At 46.1% G+C, this 18,245-nt stretch overlaps 1 protein-coding gene across 1 annotated transcript in view; it reads left to right on the top strand.

Annotated features, from left to right (window-relative positions):
• The first annotated feature begins 3,129 nt into the window (after positions 1 to 3,129).
• GRHL1 (grainyhead-like 1 (Drosophila)) overlaps positions 3,130 to 18,245 on the top strand; it is a 38,653-nt gene continuing 23,537 nt past the window's right edge. Inside the window, exons 1-7 of the mRNA XM_009332491.1 lie at positions 3,130 to 3,235; positions 6,295 to 6,365; positions 7,888 to 8,278; positions 9,072 to 9,148; positions 9,974 to 10,130; positions 10,635 to 10,746; positions 11,714 to 11,808. Of these exons, the coding sequence (XP_009330766.1) occupies positions 3,170 to 3,235; positions 6,295 to 6,365; positions 7,888 to 8,278; positions 9,072 to 9,148; positions 9,974 to 10,130; positions 10,635 to 10,746; positions 11,714 to 11,808 (969 nt within the window). The 5' untranslated portion in view covers positions 3,130 to 3,169. The remainder of the gene's footprint in view (positions 3,236 to 6,294; positions 6,366 to 7,887; positions 8,279 to 9,071; positions 9,149 to 9,973; positions 10,131 to 10,634; positions 10,747 to 11,713; positions 11,809 to 18,245) is intronic.

Raw genomic sequence — 18,245 nt, 5'->3', positions numbered from 1 at the left:
GGGGCTCTCGGTGAGCTCGGCTGCAGCTACCTCGTACTACGCGAAAGTGGGTGTTAAAAGAGCTAAAACTGAGCGTAAAGTGTGTTTTCTGTAACTTCGTGGTGTTGAATGCGGAGACGTCTTCTTCAAACGGATCCCTCGGTGTGCTGAATGGCTTGGGTTTATTTCTGCGCTTGTCACCGTGTCCGTCTGGAGACGGGGCCATAGATACTGGAAGTCAATAGAAAACGGGATAACTCTGAAGTGATTCGAAGAACCGATTATAAAACTACTGTATTTTGAATGATCGGTGACTCAAACGCGCTCATTTCCTGGGAAAGCATAGGATTTTTACCGAAGTTTTTTTCTTAATATACTGCTTTCTAGAGAGAGGACTCTAATGCAGCAGCCCACTAACTTCGCCCTGCGATTAGGATTTTTCATGTGTTTTTTTACGTCCAATGACACTTAATAGATGAGGCTATATTAATTTAGGTACATGCGCTGCACTTTTCTGGCACATAGAAGCCGGCGAAAGCAATCCTCTCTGCGGCCTCAGCATTAACGGTGTGCTCTGTGCAAAGACCGGCTCTAAAGCACAGCGGGGCTGAGGATCTCTTCACGTCTCGAGTTAAGCGAGGGAGAGAAAGGGTGGGTTTTGGATCGGTGAAGGAAGTAGGAATAGTTTCTGTGATCTGAACACAGAACGCTGTAGGCTGCGGGATCTTCACAGGCAAAGAGAGAGTATCTGTTTTTTGTAATATTCCTCTGCTACCACTTAGGTCATGTAGAAAATAACATTTGGAAATTATTAAAACTGTGGTAGGAAACTTATTTCCAGCCTTTGCTGGACATGTCTACTACTTTGTGAGCAGATCCACGTGCCAGTAATCTTGAAACCTAAAACTTAGGAAAAATAAATGTTTGCCTTCTCTTATATGTTCTCATTTTCCTGAAAGAAGCTATGGTTCTGTTAAGGGATTGAGTTACTGCCAAACCCTGTGCTTCTCTTGATAATTCTGCAGATAATTCTTTCTACGCTGCTTTCAGAGGGGTAGGTTACCTGTAGGGCAATGTGCATTATACTTGGGTGTTGCAATGACAAAGAAATCACACAAAAATACATGATTTTTGCATTCTGGCTACATTTCTGGTTAGTGGCTGCTTTAGTTCTCAGTATTTTTGTTCTCTCTTTCCATGTGAGCATTGCGTTGCTGGAGGGAATCAGCTTAGTGGTCTTGTGAGTCCCAGCAAGGCTGACTTAGCCCTTCAGCTTGGCAGAGATGGATCAAGTGAACTGCACCCAGGATACTTCAGTTGCCTTTTTCTTTACGAGTGACTTTAGTTGGAGGATTTACCCATTGCTACGGATACTCGAGGTTTCTTTTATCATGTTGTATAAGAATAGGAGCTTGTACCGTGTCCTTAAAGAAAATTTTGCTTTATCTTCTGCTGTGCAGTCTGTGATAAGAAAGTGGATGTCCTCGATACCAGAGGTATCTGCATTTTGGTACACTGCATTTTGGTATCTGCCTCAGTGTACCCACAAATACATACAAAGACCTAAAGAAAGGGCTCGGTGCAGGAGCTTGTCTTTGTTTTTGTTGTTGTTTGCTTTTTTCCGACTATATAATACTGATTTATAGCCACAAAGTGCTTTTACAAGTCCTGGAAACTCCCACTTGCTTTAAGTGTCTTCAGCTCAACCAAGCTGTCCCACTGAAGCTCAAGCGAGACTCCTTGTGTAACTGATAAAGGATCGAACGCGTAATTTGCAAAGTGCTTTGCAATCTTTTTGGTAGAAGGTGGTGATAAATGTAGGATACTGTTAAGCTGATTATAGTGATTAGAGTATTTCACAACTTTATATTTCACAACTTTTTGTATTTGTAGTGTATTTCAATCTCTAAATGCATCTGGGTAAATAGATGAAAAGAACGCTTATGTACTGGGGAAGGGGTGTGATGGTGGTGGGGAACTGGTTTTTGTGTTTTGGGGTGGGGTTTTTTAACATTTATTTATTTATTTTAAACTATTACCAAGTCATTAAAAAATGCCGCGTTTGGAATTATTTAAGAAAATGAGAAAGTCTCCCTCCTCTCCCTGCCTATCTGCAGTAAACTGTTAACACTTGCACTGGAAAAAAAACTGTTTGAACTGGTTTAAAAGACAGATTTAAACAATGTAAGCTTGAGCCGATTTGAAAGATGAAGTGTATATTTTACCAATAGAACCAAAGTATATTAAGTTGTCTAAGCTGGCAGGACAGCATTTTCTACAGATGTCCCACTTTCACCTGTGGGCAGAAGGTCCAAGTCATCTTGTTCCCAGCAATCTTGAAATGTTCAGAGTAAATATAATATTTTTTGTGTACTGCAACATAAAGGGAAAAACTCCAGTTTTTCTTTTTCTCCCAGTCATCTGTTGAGGGTGTTTCAAACCAGTGTCACAGATTATTTCAACAGTAACCAGGCAGTAAGTCTTTTGGCTTCCCTTGTCAGAAAAATTCACTGCTAAATTGATTTGAGGTCCCTTTGACCAATTTCACTGTGTAGACTGTAACTAATCAGCAGCTTCTAGGTGGTGTTTTCAGATACGCCCTGAGAGGGAAGACACCTTCTGAAAGCTCTGGGGGAAGGAGATGTTTCGTTCATTCACATTTTCTAGTGCCATGTGGGAACTGGAGCAGGTTGTGGCTTGGTAGTGTTACGTAGGATGTGTTAGAGGTTTTGTAGGTGGTAGGCCAGTAAGCGCATGTAACTTTTTCTGGGTTGGATTCAGAGTGTGAGCAGGTCAGTGGTGCTCTTAAACGGCTTTGTGATTTTTATATAGGCTGGTAGAATCCAGCTGAGTTTGGTCAAATTAATCCTGATTTACACTGAGCGTGAGTGAGATCAGAATTAGGTTTCTGGGCTTTTTGTGTTGACTAATCCTTGCAGTGCACTGAATCAGAATATGAACCCTGTGAAACTGGGGCAGCTAATTTTGAAGAACTTTAGGAATGTTTTTCATGTGTTCTAACAGGTGGCTTTTTTCTTTTTTCTTTCTTCTTTTTTTTCATGATTCAAGTAAAAGACCCGTGTTGGTTCTTCAGAATGACTCTCTCTACTCTCAGAGACGTCCTTACACCAGTGAAGATGAGGCCTGGAAAACCTTTCTTGAAAATCCCCTTACAGCAGCTACCAAAGCTATGATGAGCATCAATGGTGATGAAGACAGCGCAGCTGCCCTCGGACTGCTGTATGATTACTACAAGGTAGATTGGTGTGGGTATGCTCTGGCAGCCAGTGGAACTCTTGTTCCACCTGTGGAAAAGGTGTCATTTGCTAGAGGATTTTACAGAAGCTATGAATGGATCCCGAGGACTTTAAACTATGTGGGTTTTAAATGGGAAAAAATTCCATGTCCCTTTTTCTGGAAATTGGTTTATTTTTAGCTCAGTAAAATAAGATCCCCTGGATCTTAATGTAATAGGTCAAAAGCTTCAGTAGCGCTTTGCCTGTCGACTCCAGGTTCTGCAGGAGGCGATGTATTATAGAAATAGTCGTGAGAAATGAGACTTTGGGAGCATGTCCCTGTCTGAACATAAATACACATGGAGAAAGAAACTTCTCTCCTTTTGCTCACGTGATCCCTATTCTGGTGGGACCGTTAGCTTTTGCTGGGGCTTTGATGTGCTACCTCAGTCTCAGCTGATACTAAGCTATAACTACAGATTTTTGGTGGTGTGTGGGGCAGAAGTGTCCACCTAAAGGAGTGGATCCCTCTAACCTTCAGTGAACTTCAGCTGCCGTAGTCTGTTAATCCTTTGGCAACTGTCGTTGTCATCTTCAGAGTTCACGGTCTTCTCAGAGACATGCGCCTTCCCAGATGCTCACAGGTGAATTGAACACAGTCAAACAGATAACCTTCTGATTTGTGTGGGATACATTTTGCTGAGCTTTCTTTCCTCAGTACCAGAAGTCTAAGCCAGGGTTATCTCCAGTCCAAGTCAGTGGAGACCAGCAGGCATTTCCAGGCAGGGAGGCGTCCTGTTCGTGTTAGATGCCTGTGTTACGGTGGCCTGGCTCACCGGATGGAGATGCCTGTTTTTTCTTTGCTGAGCATGCAGGGAGGCCAGGAGGCTGATTTGGCTTGCGTGCCTGACACTGTGGCTAGTGTCTTTTAACAGTAGTGCTAGTGTCTTTTAACAGTAGTGAGTGCAATTGCCAGTCGCAGTATGTTCTTCAAGCGCAAGGAGAGGCTGCCTTGTGCATACAAAATCCTTGCCTGTCATTTTAAGAGTTGAACGTGTCTTATGTATCAAAATATTCTTGTAATGCTTAATATGGAGATTAGCACTCCACATACACACAACAAAATGCCACGAACTCACTGATGTGGATGTTATTCAGCTAGTTTTGTGAGAAAACTGGCTTTCTGCTTTGTGCCTGCACTTGCTGCGCTCTTGGAAGAAAAACCCAACACTTTCACCAGAACGATTTTAATCCACAAAATCAATTTTGATTTCTAAACCTGTAGATTACAAAGAGAATGTTGATGTTGATCCTTCACGCTTGGCAAAGCAGAAGGGATTTGCTGTACATTAATGTCTAATTCGGGGTTTCCTCTTATGTTTTGGTATCAGCGGGTGTACAGAAAAATCAGTGGAAGAACAGGTATGCCGCACACTTGTGTGAAGCAAAACAGTTAGAGGTTGAAAGATTTATTGAGGGCTGTTATGAACGTCTAGGCATTTCTAATATGCCTCCTCTGCAATATTAAAGGCAGCCGATGAGATCACCTTTGTATTAAAAAAACAAACAAACAAAAACAAAACAACAAAGCCAAACAATTCGAGTTTTCTTCCATTTGATTAATGGGCTACCCTGATAGCTCAGCTGTGGTTAATAAGGCCTTATGGGAAACAAATTTTTGATCAAAATCTAGAGTTTAGGAGTGTTGGACTTGAGGCCAAACGCAGCTTGGAAGACCCTTGTTTTTCAGTGACTAGTTAGCATCAGCCTCCTAACAGCCTCCAGCTAGAGGTTCTCCAAATTTTGCTGGTTACTGTGGAAAATCCAACAATTCTGATGTTACTTGAGATTCCAGGTTATGTGGAAGAGCCAGGACTTAGGTTTTAGTTGGGGGCTATTTAGAGAAGTATGCTGTTCACGCAGGTATGCCATCAGTCTTTGAGTTAGCAGTAAAGCGGTGGTTCCCTGCATTGCACCCAAGCTGGCAAACAGAGGCAGTATCTGAGCAGGCTTCAGCAAAGGAAAGTTCTGGGATTTTACTCCTCCTTACACAGCAAAGTGTTTGCTTTGCTCGTTCAGAAGGTATGTTGAGGGTAACAAAAGTCCTGGGTACCATGTGTGTGTTCGCTGAGGAGCTTGTGTGGACTTGCTGTGAGGTCAAGGGGACCTGAGCACCATGGGCTTGTGCCAGCAGTGGTCAGAGCTGTTTGGGTCGCCTGGGGCATTGGCTGTGGGCTCTGCTGACCCGAGCCGCCATAGATTGAAGAGTTCACCTTCTTCTGTATGCCTTGGCCTTGCAGCACAGCCAGGAAAATGGCGTGCGTCTGTGTGTGGGCGAGGTGGCTTGTGTGATCGGTGCTGAGGTGTGTGGTGTTTTCAGGGCAAATCCTGTCCGTGGCATAAAATATGAGGAGCAGTATTGAGCTGTCTTAAATCTAGAGCACTGGTGGTTACGTTTCCTTTAGAAAAGATTTAATACAGGTTGGGCCAGTGTGTTGTACATGGCCATGCACAAAAACGAGCTGTAGCATCCCAGTACACTTACTGACCCTGGTCTTCCCTGAATCCCCTGGTCTCCAAGGAGAAAGGAAAGCCTCGAGTGGTCTTTGAGGACATGGCCTAGAGAGCACATGGGGAAGGGACTGTGGAGCAGCGTCCTTCCACAAGCCTTAAGCTCATCCAGCAAGCTGAACCCTGCCAGCCTGCAGAGGAGAAAACCTGCACTACCAGCGCAAACCTTGGGGACTCTCCTCCTGGTCCTGTTCACCCCAGTGCTGGTGCTTCAGCCAGGGATGGCCAGTTTTCTGCACCAGTTTTCCCACCGCCTGGCGCTGGCAGGAGCCCAGAGCTGGCACAGCTGGCTGGGTTGGCTACACGGGAATCTGTGGGGCATCACCTGGGGCGGGCCTGGCATCCCAAAGCTGTGCGAACATCAGTCAAGCTGTAATGCTAACAGTGACTGGTATCAGAGAGCGATGCTTTCTTAATTTGACCAAATGGCTGTGTCTTGAGGGGCTAATTTATTTTTTTTTTTGTATGGGAGGAAGAATGCAATTATAGCATGTCTTGTATTTCCTAGGTTCCAAGGGAGAGGAGATCTTCGACAGCTAAACCAGAGATCGAACATCCTGACCAAGACCATAGCAAAAGGTATTGGTTTTTATTATTTTACGTCTGCTTATCTCCCTTCCCTCCTAGACCACCAAAGCTGCTGAAGGAAAGTAACTTGCTGTGCTGCAGTGTTGTGCTGGAAGAGAGAAAATGTTTGCTTTTACTCTGTGCCCCAAATTCCTGTGCTACCCCAGGAACAGGATGGGGATTGGACCACGATGTGGAGAGCTGAGGCCCAAACTGCTTCTCATCGCCATCCATCTGCTTTCTATGTACTGGTGTCATACAGTCAAGGTAGCAAAAGCTGCTCTTTTTAACACTAGGCACAGCCTGGTAGCACAGGCACCCCTTCCCAAGGCTGTGGAGGTGACTGGTGACCCTTTCATTTTTGTATGCAGTTGCTTCAGTTGCTCACTTCTGATTTTGTTCTCAGGCACCAGCAGCATTGCTTCTTCATGCATGGGCTGATAGGGAAGGACTTCAAAGTGCTTGTGATTTAGTTTTAGTTTTGTGTTGTTTGTGGACTTCTTTTGTACCCTCTGGAACTCCTGTCTTTCTTCCTCTTCCTGCCCTCCCTCTCTTGTGCCTCCCAAGCAGAAGAAGATACTGATTAAGTAAATATTACGAATGTGAGGTTCATTCAAGCCAGGCTTCCACTCCTACCATCCTCTTCCTTTGGACAGACTAGAATGCTTTAAGGACTCAAGGTGAGGTTTTGTGGTCTGGCTGAGCTAATTGAATGACTCATTGAGAAGAGCGCTCTGGTTCCCAGCCATGTGTTCTCACTGCTCCCCTCATACCAGCTCTGGTCTTCCACTGACCCACAACCTAGCAGGAAAAAAAGAAATGGCTAGTTTTCTGCCGGTGGAACAAGCCAAACTGGCTCACCAAGGGGACAGGGGAGCGTCAGAATTGGTGCAAAGGAGAGGGCAGGACCACGTTGTGGGGAGGGAGAAAGGGAGGGCAGGCTGACTTAGTGGCTACTAGCTATGAGGTCAGCTCAGCCACAGATCTCAGTGTCATCCTGGCAGAAATGAGTGTGGTGGGGTGGAGAGTGTGAAGTTATGCAAACCAGTCCAGGGAGTCTCGGTGTGGATTTTCTCGGGGGTTTGTGCATGAAAGAGGGGTGTAATTTCCCTATTAGTGCTTCCCGGGTGGCGTGCAGTCCTAGGGCAGAGGAGCAGCAACCTTGCTCTCAGTCCTTCTCCATCTGCCAAAGAGCAGTTTCATGGAGCCTGTGTGTGCTGATGCATGGTGGGAAGGCATTGAAGCGCCTGGTTTTGGACCGTTGTTTTCCAGGCAGTGAGGATCTGGGCTGTGAACCCTCACCCTTCGCTCCAGAGTAATTAATCTCCAAGGCGGGGTTGTTAGCAGTGGGTGAGGTTTCTTTTTTTGAATGAGTTTCTCAGCTTTTCAAGTTAGGATTGAGCTGTTCTGCACAAGCAGGAGAGTTGGTATCAGCTGTCCTTGTCCAAAAGGCTGAGAAGTATTTCTAGCTCCTGTTTAATAAGAAAATAAGCTGTATAATTTATGCATGACTTTTTTCTTTGTCTTTTTAAAGGAACAGCATCCCAAATGTGACAGAACAGTCGCTCATCTCTGCTGGAGAAAACAGAGTCCAGGTTCTGAAAAATGTGCCTTTCAATATTGTCCTTCCACACACGCCCCAGATGGGCATGGACAAGAGAGGCCACCTTACAACCCCTGACACAACGGTCACCGTTTCAATTGCCACGATGCCCACCCATTCCATCAAAACAGAGACGCAGCCCCATGGCTTTGCAGTGGGCATCCCACCGAGCGTCTACCACCCTGAGCCCCCCGAGCGGGTGGTGGTATTCGACAGGAACCTCAATCCCGACCAGTTCAGTTCCAACACCCAGCCTCAAAACTCCCAGAGGCGAACACCAGACTCCACCTTCTCAGAGACTTTCAAGGAAGGCGTGCAAGAGGTACCAAGAGAGGCAGTCACTGGGCGCGTGTGTGCATGTCTTGATCTGGATGGAGAGATCCAGTTCCATCTTTAAGTGTTCTTGTTACATGAGCCGGAAATCTGTCCAGTGATTTAGGAATAGAAGACTTTCTCAGAAAGGTGTATAAGTATAAATTAGTAATAAAACCTTCGCAACATGAAATCGTAATCAAAAGCAAATGACTAATCTTACTAGTGACAGAGCCTTGGGCTTGCAGAGTGTGGAAATAGCTATCTCGATCCACAGCACTGGGCCAGGTTTTGCAAGAGTTCAGCACTCCGCAGTGCCTTTGCAGGTACCAAAGTGAAGTGACTATGTCTGTAAGCTTCCTTACTGCCAGTTTCTAGGCGTGGTGTGTGCCAGTAGAAAACAGTCGGTTTATTTAGGGGTCTTGAGTGAGAGTTAGACATGGATGAAAATCCACGTTTTTTGTTTTATGGTACCAACTGAAAACAACAGCATAACCGTGTTTTGATTTTTAAGCCAGACCTCAAGGAACTGTGTAGCTATGTCCTTTCTTTGACGTTTAGGAAAGCTTTAAAATGTTGCCCTAAGCTGACTCAGAAGGCTTGTGAGATGATGTGCTTAGTTGACACCCAAAAGTTTTGGATTAAAACCCTGCTCAAGTGTCCTGTTTGTACAGACCAAACATCAGTTGTTATCTGATGATCAATTTGCCTGTCAGAAGTTCTGTGGTAACGAGTATCTGTTTAATCTTGACTTTTCTTGTTGCTGGTGTGTTAATTGTTGTGTTGTTTTGTGTCTAACCCAGGTTTTCTTTCCTACTGAACTGAATCTCCGGATGGCCAACATGAATTCAGAAGATTATGTGTTTGACAGCATTTCTGGGTAATGCTTTAAGCCCCCTGCTTGCCTATATCCTCCTTTTCTCTTACAGTTGGGTTGTCCACGAGCAACCAGTACACCTCACTCCCTTCTGCACTGAGTCTGTATCAGGCACTGGGGATGCTGTGGTTCTCAAAACCACAACAGTGCCTGCTCATTTGAATTTCACAGTTGAAAATCCTACCTGTATCTTTAAGGAAAACTACATGCAGGTTTGGAAATACCACCCCATTTCAATACCACCCTGTTTCAGTCGATGTCCTTGTACCAACTCCCTGTCCCATGGGAAGATGCAGTGCTGTCTGTCAGCTCTGCAGTGGTCTCGTAGCTGGCTTCCAGCTGCGTCACTCTCCCTGGCCTGCTTGTCTTGCTCTCTGCCTGTTGGAAATCTACAGCAGAAATAGGAAGCATGAAACTCATCTGAACCCCAAGGGAGGGGAATAAACTAGTTGTTTGGTTAGCTGCAGTTGACCAAGAGGGAGAAGATCGTGGCCACTGAATGGCCTATTAGCTTGTGAATTTAATTTAATTGCTAATAGGTACTTTTCTGTTCCATGAGAGCAGCGTGCTGGTCTCAGGCTGAATAGGGAGCTTCTGGTCTTGCCTGCTGATGTGTCTTGGGATTTAGCTTGCCAAGAACTTCTCTTAAATGTTCATTCATGAAGGAAATGGTTGAAAAAGGGGCTCATCCTGTTTTCCAACTTCCTTGCCTGTTGATGGCTTAGTGAGTCAACTAACGACTTTGGAATTTCTCCAAATTAAATGTGGAACGTTTAATCGGCTTTCCAGGAAAATGCCTTAGCAATCACTGCACTCTTCTCTCTGTAGGAATAACTTTGAATACACTCTGGAAGCCTCCAAGTCCCTCCGACAGAAGCCTGGGGACAGCACGATGACTTACCTGAATAAAGGTCAATTTTACCCAATCACACTGAAAGAAGTCAGCAGCAGTGAAGGAATCCATCACCCCATCAGTAAAGTCCGAGTGAGTGGCGGCTCTTGTGGTTTCTTGGGAAAGAGGGTGTGTACAATGGTAGCCTTAAACTCTCCCGAAGTGCAGTAACCTAAACCAGAGCATCAGCACTAAGGCCAGCTTACCCGCTCTCTTACGTCAATGTTCGTTCTTTTGCTGTCCACCTACTTCCAGACCAACCTGTCCTGGCTCAGTCTGTTAAGAAGTGGTGTCAGCCCTTGTGTAAAGGTGATGCAACACCTGGAATGAGATCCCTGAACTCCAGTTAGGAGAGCAGTTCTGCTCATCTCTGTTTATGACCCAGAAAGTGCTGCTGTCTGCCTTCCTGTTTGGCAGCGGTGTGCCAGGTATACTGCGGTGCGTCAAGTTGGAATGTCTAAAGCAGAAAACCTGATACCCAGGAGAACTTCCAAAACAAATGTACTCTGTGGCCTTTTCTCTTTCACGTGTTTGTGGGGTTTTTGTTGTTGGTTTTTTTTTTTTTTTTAATCTTACCCCCTCCTCCTCTCCTTTCAGAGTGTCATCATGGTCGTGTTTGCTGAAGACAAAACAAGAGAAGATCAGCTCAGGCACTGGAAATACTGGCACTCAAGACAGCACACGGCCAAACAAAGATGCATTGACATAGGTAAGGAACGTTCTAGTTGCTGATGTCAAACTCCAGACCTAATTCCTTGGCAAGGTTTGGTTTTCTGCTAAAGCTTTGTTATTTTAAGGAACCTTTGGATCATGTTCTCTGCTATCCATAGCTTTGCTGAAAGCCCAGAGAGATCTTTCGATTGCTTGGAGCTAATGCTGTAGTTTTTAGGACTCCTTGAAGAGGCTGATTTTTGGAGGATTTTGGTTGGTGAGCTGTCTGAGTTTAGGGTTTTGCATTGGGAGATCTAACACCCCCCTCCAAACTACAGTTGCTTTAGCATATCCTGGTGCTTGTAGCTAAATAACAGCTTATAGACTCTGTGGCTGTCCTAAATACTGTGTTTCTTCAAAGGACGAGATCCTCATAGAAATACCTTGACACTAATGATCCTCCTTCCCACACCTTTGCTCACAACTGGTCTTTGGTACACATAAAAAAAAGAAAACACTGCAAATTTCCACTTGCCTCCAGACAAGGCTGGGGCTGGCTGGCTTCCAGCCTTCTCTGGCTGAAGGCTGGGTTGTACTCCTAGTCCCTTCTGTGAATAAAAGCAGGGATTAATCACTTGGCACTTAAAGCAGACGCGCATGCAAATCTTTGTTATTGAAGGAGTTTTATTGAGAGCTTATGCCCTTGCTGTAGAGGGTAGAGTTTCCTGCACATAGCAGGCTATAGCACAGGATGTGCGATATTTGGGATGTCTGCCTTTCTCACTGGAGTTTCTAGTTTGGAATTTCTGCCGAGTCCCATTTTCCCCCTTCCTCCTGTTTGTTGTATTTTGTTTTTGTATGAGAACCACTTCCAGCCTTTTTAATGATGCATTCTTGAGTACAGTTCAGCTTCCTTTGCCCCCAAGGGGTTGCTGAGGAGTTGCAGTTTTTGGCTGCTTTGTGTGATTAAAGACTCCAGATGGTATTGCCTCTTCCTCTCCCTCATGCATCCTTCTTTCTAACAGCTGACTACAAGGAGAGCTTTAACACAATCAGTAACATTGAGGAGATCGCGTACAATGCCATATCCTTCACTTGGGACATCAATGAGGAAGCAAAGGTATGTGACCACGATTATATTTCCTGTCCTTTTAGCAGATTCAGGGGCTGGGGGAGGGGAAGGGTGTGTGGCCTACCTGGTGATTAGCATGTAACAAGTTTGTTTACGCTTTTACATTAGGCAAAACCTTCTGGCTATTTCTTAAGAGGGTTTACATATGCAACTACGGAGAGCTTTGCAACTGCTTTAAGGTTCTTGGCAGAACTGCCTACCTGACAGACAAGTACTGACAAAAGGAAGCACCGCACCGAGCGTTTCCAGAGCAGATGAAGTGGCGCGGGAGGTGTGATGGAGCATAGCTGGGCTTGGCAGGGAGCGCAGTCCCTTGGAGGATCCCTGCGGGGGGCAGCTCTGAGGGAGTTGAGGCTGTGGCAACGGGCTTGCCTTTAGCAGAAGAGGGAGTAGCTGATGCCATTGAGCTCCCAAAGCATGCGTTGCTGAAACCGCAGATCCCAACACCCAGTGACCTATTTCAAGTTAGAGCAGCCTCCTGGTGAACTCTGGTTTGATCTCTTTTCAGAACTGTGGGCACTATGGTAGATGTGTAAGTACAGGCAGCTTCCCTAGCTAGTAGCTAACTGCAGCTGTTTGAAGCTGCTCCAGCTTTTGAAAAAGGCCTGTGCATCTTCTGAGTGCCAGGTCAGAGAGTGGAGTCACCTCTGTTCCTACCGGAAACGTTGTTGCTGGAGTCAAAGTGCAGGAATTTTCTTTGGAGAGTTTCGTTACTTCCTGGGTCTTTGTTAAAAATTGGGAACCGTTTCCTTCAATTTTTGGAGGCTGGCTGTTCCCTTGCTAGTATGTCATGTGCTAGTCACCAGTGTCATGGGGAAAACTACTGGTGGCTGCAGAGTGCCATGTCTAGGGAAAGCCCTAGCTTGGGGGATATAGGAGCTCTCAGCAGAGTATGCAAAGGTCCTATGGAGTTGTGTGTGCCACTGCGCTCTGCAGGAGACACAAGAGATGGTGTCACTGCACAGAGCTCACTTTAACCACAAATTTTACTCTGTGCAGCACAAAAGCTTTGGAGAAAAGGGGGAGGGAGGGGTTGTATGGGGGCTGCTGTTGGGTTTCAGCTCTGTGGGAGAAGTCTGGGATGCTTGGCAGGCAGCAGTGAGGAGCTCTGTGTGCTGCTGCTGAGAGAAAGTTCTGCCTTGCAGCAAGTGTGACATTACTTTTGAGGCTGGTGTTGGGTGCCAGACTTCCCTGTCCACCAGATTTGGCTTCACTCGAGTTGAGAGGGGTGGCAGGGAGGGCCTTACCTGCTGGAGGATGCTAAAAGGCTGATGTGATTTTTGAAGCATGAAGCACTTCACTATGTGAACAAACAGATGAAGCTTCAGAAGGGCTGTCAAAAGGAGGCAATAAGTATTCCCCAAATGATATCCTGCTGCCATAGCCAGTCTAACATTGTCGTGTTCTGTGTCGTGTCTGGTAATCTGTGTCTGCGAGGTACTTGAGGGCTTAGGATTTGCACGCAGGGATGGATCATGCAGACAGAGCGATGATTTCGGTCCCCAAGGAGTCGGCAGCACTTCGCAGTTCTGCAGCTGCCTCTGGTGGCTGAACCATCTCACAGGAGTAGGGATGGGCCGCTAACCCAGGAGCAAGGCTTAGAGCTGGTGCTGAGAACCCCGTGGCTGCCCCAAGGAAAGCCATCACTTCCCACCAGGTGACAGAGCCCAGCCCTATGAAGCAAGTGGTTATTGCCCAGGTGCTCTACAGACCCCTGAATGAGTGGTTTCAGTCCATAGTGAAATTGCCAATAGCAGCTTGAAAAGGTCTAAGGACTGTCAAGGTGATATTTCAGCTCAGAGCTGAACTTCATGGGATGAGGTGGTGCGGGGAGGTGTGACCCAGACTAGTTTTGCAGCTACATAAGCGAATTTACCTCCAGATTCACTGTCTTAGTGTGTGAGATCCATATACTTTGAGTATTGATTTGTATGAACCTGCAGAGAGGACTGTTGATACCAAGAGTGGCAAGCCTTGGCTCCTGGGATCAGAATTATATTAAGACAAAAATACTCTGGACTTCAGTGTTCAAAGAATTTGCATTTTATCAAGTACTCTGTGTGTTTAAGCATCTGTTTAATTTTTTTTCCCTGAGTGGATGCATTTTGTCAGTGGTTGGATTTCTCACCAGTAGAGCTGCAGTTCTTTCTCAACTCCTGTGATCTTATCAGGAGATGCATGAGCCAATTTCAACAATTTTTATTGTATGGTTCATTTACCTTGCATGCTCTTTCTCTCTTTTATTTTCCTTTTTTTTTCCTTCCTGCCCCTTCCCCCCCCCGATAATAGTCTTGAAGTATATGAAGAGAGCAGGCAATAAAGAGAGCTGAGTTTCTGATGCTACAGAAAGTCCTCCACAATAATAAATACAGTGTTTTACGTTTAACAACAGCAAGCAGTGTTGCACAGATGATATGTTTAACCAGCTAGCCAGCCTTGATTATTAGAAACTTGCTTCCTGAGCCCTGGAGTTACCTGGACCAGACCCAAGTGATTCTTGTGGGGTTGCTGCTTCTCCCATTTCCATCTTGCTCCCAGTTTGCTGCGGGAACAGTTCGGTCCTGTGCAGTGGTGTCAGATGGGAGCTGATGAGGCTCTGCATCTGGGATTTCTGATGTAATTACTCATTTAGGCACCCAGGGCTCTGGGTGTGTGTCAGATTTAAGGGAGAAATAGCGTATTATCATGAGAAGTTACCCCTAGCAGCTGTGGGACCAGGTACTTGCCCTTCTTGTGCTAGCCCTCATTGTGGGGATGTACAGGAATATCGGACCTCTGCTGCTTCGTCCATGCAGGAGGGTGTCACCTGCCTGAGAGAGTGCTTTTGACAGTCCCCTTGGGGCACTTCGGGGATTTTGTAAAATACAGCTTTCTGGTGAAGAAACACTGTTTTCAGGCGATACAAGTTGTATGCTCACTCTGTAGGAAGGAAAATGTGCGGATTTTGCAGCTGCGGAGTTGGGGGGTGGAAAGGATGTTTGAGATCCCCTCAGCAACCAGTATTTCCCAGTTGCGTTGTGCTGGGAGAGCTGAGGGCAACTCCAGGGCTCTGGACACCGGACACAGCAGGCAGGTCTCGCTCTGCACAGGTGGAGTTGTCACACAGCTGGCTGCATTGGTGTACTGTTTGTGAGCCCATGTGTGTACAAACCAGGAGTATTTCATGCATGACGGATGCTTCCCATTCTGGGACCAAACGGTGTCCGTGGGTTTCGGAGCAAATGCTGCATGCTTCTTTCTGGCAGCTCCTCTCTGCCCTCTTCTGTTGCTTTGGGACATCACACGAGCTGCTAGAAGTGGCTGCTTTATAGAAGAGTGGTGGGTTAAGTATTCTCTGACCTTTGCCAATAGTGTGTTCAAGCTGGAAAAGGGCCCAGGATCCAAAGCCTCCTTGCTCTGAGGCAGCGAAGGGAGCTGAGGGTGGGGAGGAAGGCCAGGCTTCAAGAGGGAAAGACAGACTGCACTGAAGTGGTGCTTCTGAGATTGGAAGGAGAGCAAGGTCAGGGTTAGAAAGATTGACAGGAGACGCTGTGGGGTGGGGAAGTGGTGATTCAGGTGGGCTTCCACGTGTCCGTGTTAGAGGTGAGGTCTGGCCCCACCACCTGACAGACCAGGGGAAGGGAAGAATTGGATGAGGAGACAATCATGTTTTGTGAGAAGAAAGGGGGAGATGGTGAACTGGGAAACTAGTTGATGAACTGTTGAGTTGTTGAATGGGCTATTTAGGAAAGCCAGCGCAGCTACTCAGCCAGGAGCCATCCTGGTTGGGTGGAAGTGTGGTCCGATGAGTCTGACAAAGATGTGTAGCTGATACTCGCTTGCACGCAACAGGTAATACTGGAGTTACCCTGAGGCTTGTGGAGACTTCAAACAATTTCCCACCCTGTCCCGGACGTCGGCAGACAGTCGAGGTGGGGTTCTTCTCCTGCAAAGAAGCTTTTAGATGTCTGAACACAAGCTCATCATCTTTTGCTTCTATGACTTCATTAGGGACAGGGTGTCTAGAGCTGGGATGGAGCTTTCTCTGGAGGTGCCTGCCTCTCCTCATTGACTGAGCAGGCTTGGCCATCTTTAAAATCAGGAGATTTTGAAGGTAGGGAAGAGGAATCGTGTCCTGCAGCCCTTTTTGTGTCTTTGACTGCCGTATGTCAATCAGGAGAAGCGTTTGTAGGTTCAGGTCATGAGTTTTTGAGGCTGGGAACCATCTCTTCCTAGGTCTTTGCAGCATGCCCAGTTCTCCTTCTCTTGGTTGGTACCCATTAGAAGTCTCTTAATGAAAATTGCCACTATGTGCATGGTTAAACGCACACTTCTTTTGAGTGTTTCCTGCTACTCTTCATAATGTTGGCCATTGTCCTGTTGCCTCTGGTGTGTTACCCGTTAGGCTGTGAAGCAAATTCTCTATCCCTTAACTCTGGCCTGGGGACATGGCCTGCTCTCAGGTCAGTGGCAGTTGAACAATCTGGACGGATCGGTTTCCCCAGGGTTAACTGGCTTTGCTGGATCCCGCTTTGCTCAAATCCTGTCTGAGCTCCTGCCCCATGGAGCAAGAGGGTTGGGGCCTCATGTCTGAACAGGGCGAGTTGTTGTCTGCACGGTGATCACAAGAGCCTCCTTGCGATCACAAGAGCCTCCTTGCGTCGTGTTTGTAGTCCTAACAGTGTAAGGACCCTGCTGTTGTGCTGCGGCACCCCTTCCACGCTTGCCAATGGGTCACTTTTGAAATGTAGTGTTGCTTCCAGCAGCTCCCAGAGAAGGGCCCCAGTGGAGGTCTTTTGTCTGGCTTGCTTTAGGCTGGATGGTGGGACTGTAGCCAAAAATGATGTCACTGCACATTAAGGGCTCTATTGTCCTCCCACTCCTTCCCTCCAAAAAAAAAAAAAAGGTGTTGTAAGCCAGATGCTCTGTGTGAAAAGGCCCTTTCTGCTAAAAAGGGATACATGGCGAGGGTGTAACAGGCATTTCGAGCTGGAGAATATCATGGTAGAGCTTTTTGCTGTCTTTCCACCAAAGGGAGGGTGCTGTGGAATCTCATAAGTGACGCCCTGAATGAGAGAGCAATTAAACAATGCTTTTTTTTTTGTGTCCAAGAAAGGTGGAATGGTCCTGTATTAAGGTAATTTGCGGCTAATTTGGGTTGGCCTTTTGAAATAGCAGATTGGGCAATGAGGGTGGTCTTCTGGCAGATCCTTATGTGTGTTGACTGAAGTTCTGGGGCAGGATTTTTTGTTCAGATGAGCTCAATTTTTGGAGAGGGTGGGTCTCTGGCTACAACTTGAAGTAAGGCTGGGGTGTACACTGCTGATTTATTTTAAGAGTTTATTCTAGTATAATCCTCACTTGGTGTTCACTGTAGGAAGAATTTCAACTTTTTTGATTGATGAATATTGCATGCATTTATATGGATGCCATTGTAATGAAACAGCAGTCATATGCCTTATTAAAGAAGGTGTTGCCACCTTCAGCAGCATTGAGGAGGTACAGGTTTGGCTAGTTGGAAATGAAACTATGAAATGTGATGAGTCAAACATACTTAAAGGAAAGAAATTGGTTGGAAGCCAAGGCTGCAGACCACAAGTACTTTGAGGCAAAAGTACACACAGCCTTTGGAGCAATGACATAGGAAAATCATAGCAAGTATTGCTTACCTGCCTCTTAATGCAGACCTCTCCCGACTCTGTCCTGGGTTTTCTTAAGAACAAGCATGTGTTGCCCTTGATTCTAAGCATTGCAAATTAGAAGCAGGTTTTCAACTCACGGTTTTTCTCCAGGACTTGGTGTCCCAAACTCCACCATCCATCTGGTCTTCCAACCAACTGTGGAGCTCACAGTGTATTTCCTAAAGCTGAAAAAAAAATCTTCCTGATGTTAGCTTTACTATAGAGAAAACTGGGAGGTGATTTCCCACCCCCCGTTACATCTAATGGCAACACTTCCTTTTCAGCCATTTTTGTGCCTTTGTAGACTTAATTCTTTCAGTTTTGTGTTGCTTTTGGTCTTGGGGTTTTTTTGGTTGTCGTTTGTTTTGGGGGTTTGGTTGGTTTGTTCTTTTGGGGGTGTGTGGTTTTTTGGGGTGGGTTTTTTTTGTTTGTTTTTTAACATATTGCCACTTCTTTGCCAAACTGCTGTTTTTGCTTTCTTTCCAACCAACCTAACAAAAGTTGACACCTGGCCCCGCACCTTTATCTTATCAGAGCGTGGGGTGGGAGGAAGCATCAGTAGGACTGGGAACCTCTGTCCCCACGTTTCCCACGTGTTGCGAGCAGAGACGTTCCTGCATTTCCTTGCCTCAGAGCAGGTTGGAATAATGATCAGCGTTGCTCTTTGTGAGCAGGAATATGTATTTTCCTTTCATTACCATTCATTTTTGTTTTGCTGATGGAGTGAACTTGCTAGGAGGATGTTCTCTTATCCGGGGCTGGGTC

Source organism: Pygoscelis adeliae, unplaced genomic scaffold (genome assembly GCF_000699105.1).
Source record: "Pygoscelis adeliae isolate BGI_AS28 unplaced genomic scaffold, ASM69910v1 Scaffold168, whole genome shotgun sequence".
Lineage (NCBI taxonomy): Eukaryota > Metazoa > Chordata > Aves > Sphenisciformes > Spheniscidae > Pygoscelis > Pygoscelis adeliae.
The sequence above is the reverse complement of the archived record's forward strand: the minus strand, read 5'-3'. Positions and strand labels throughout refer to the sequence as shown.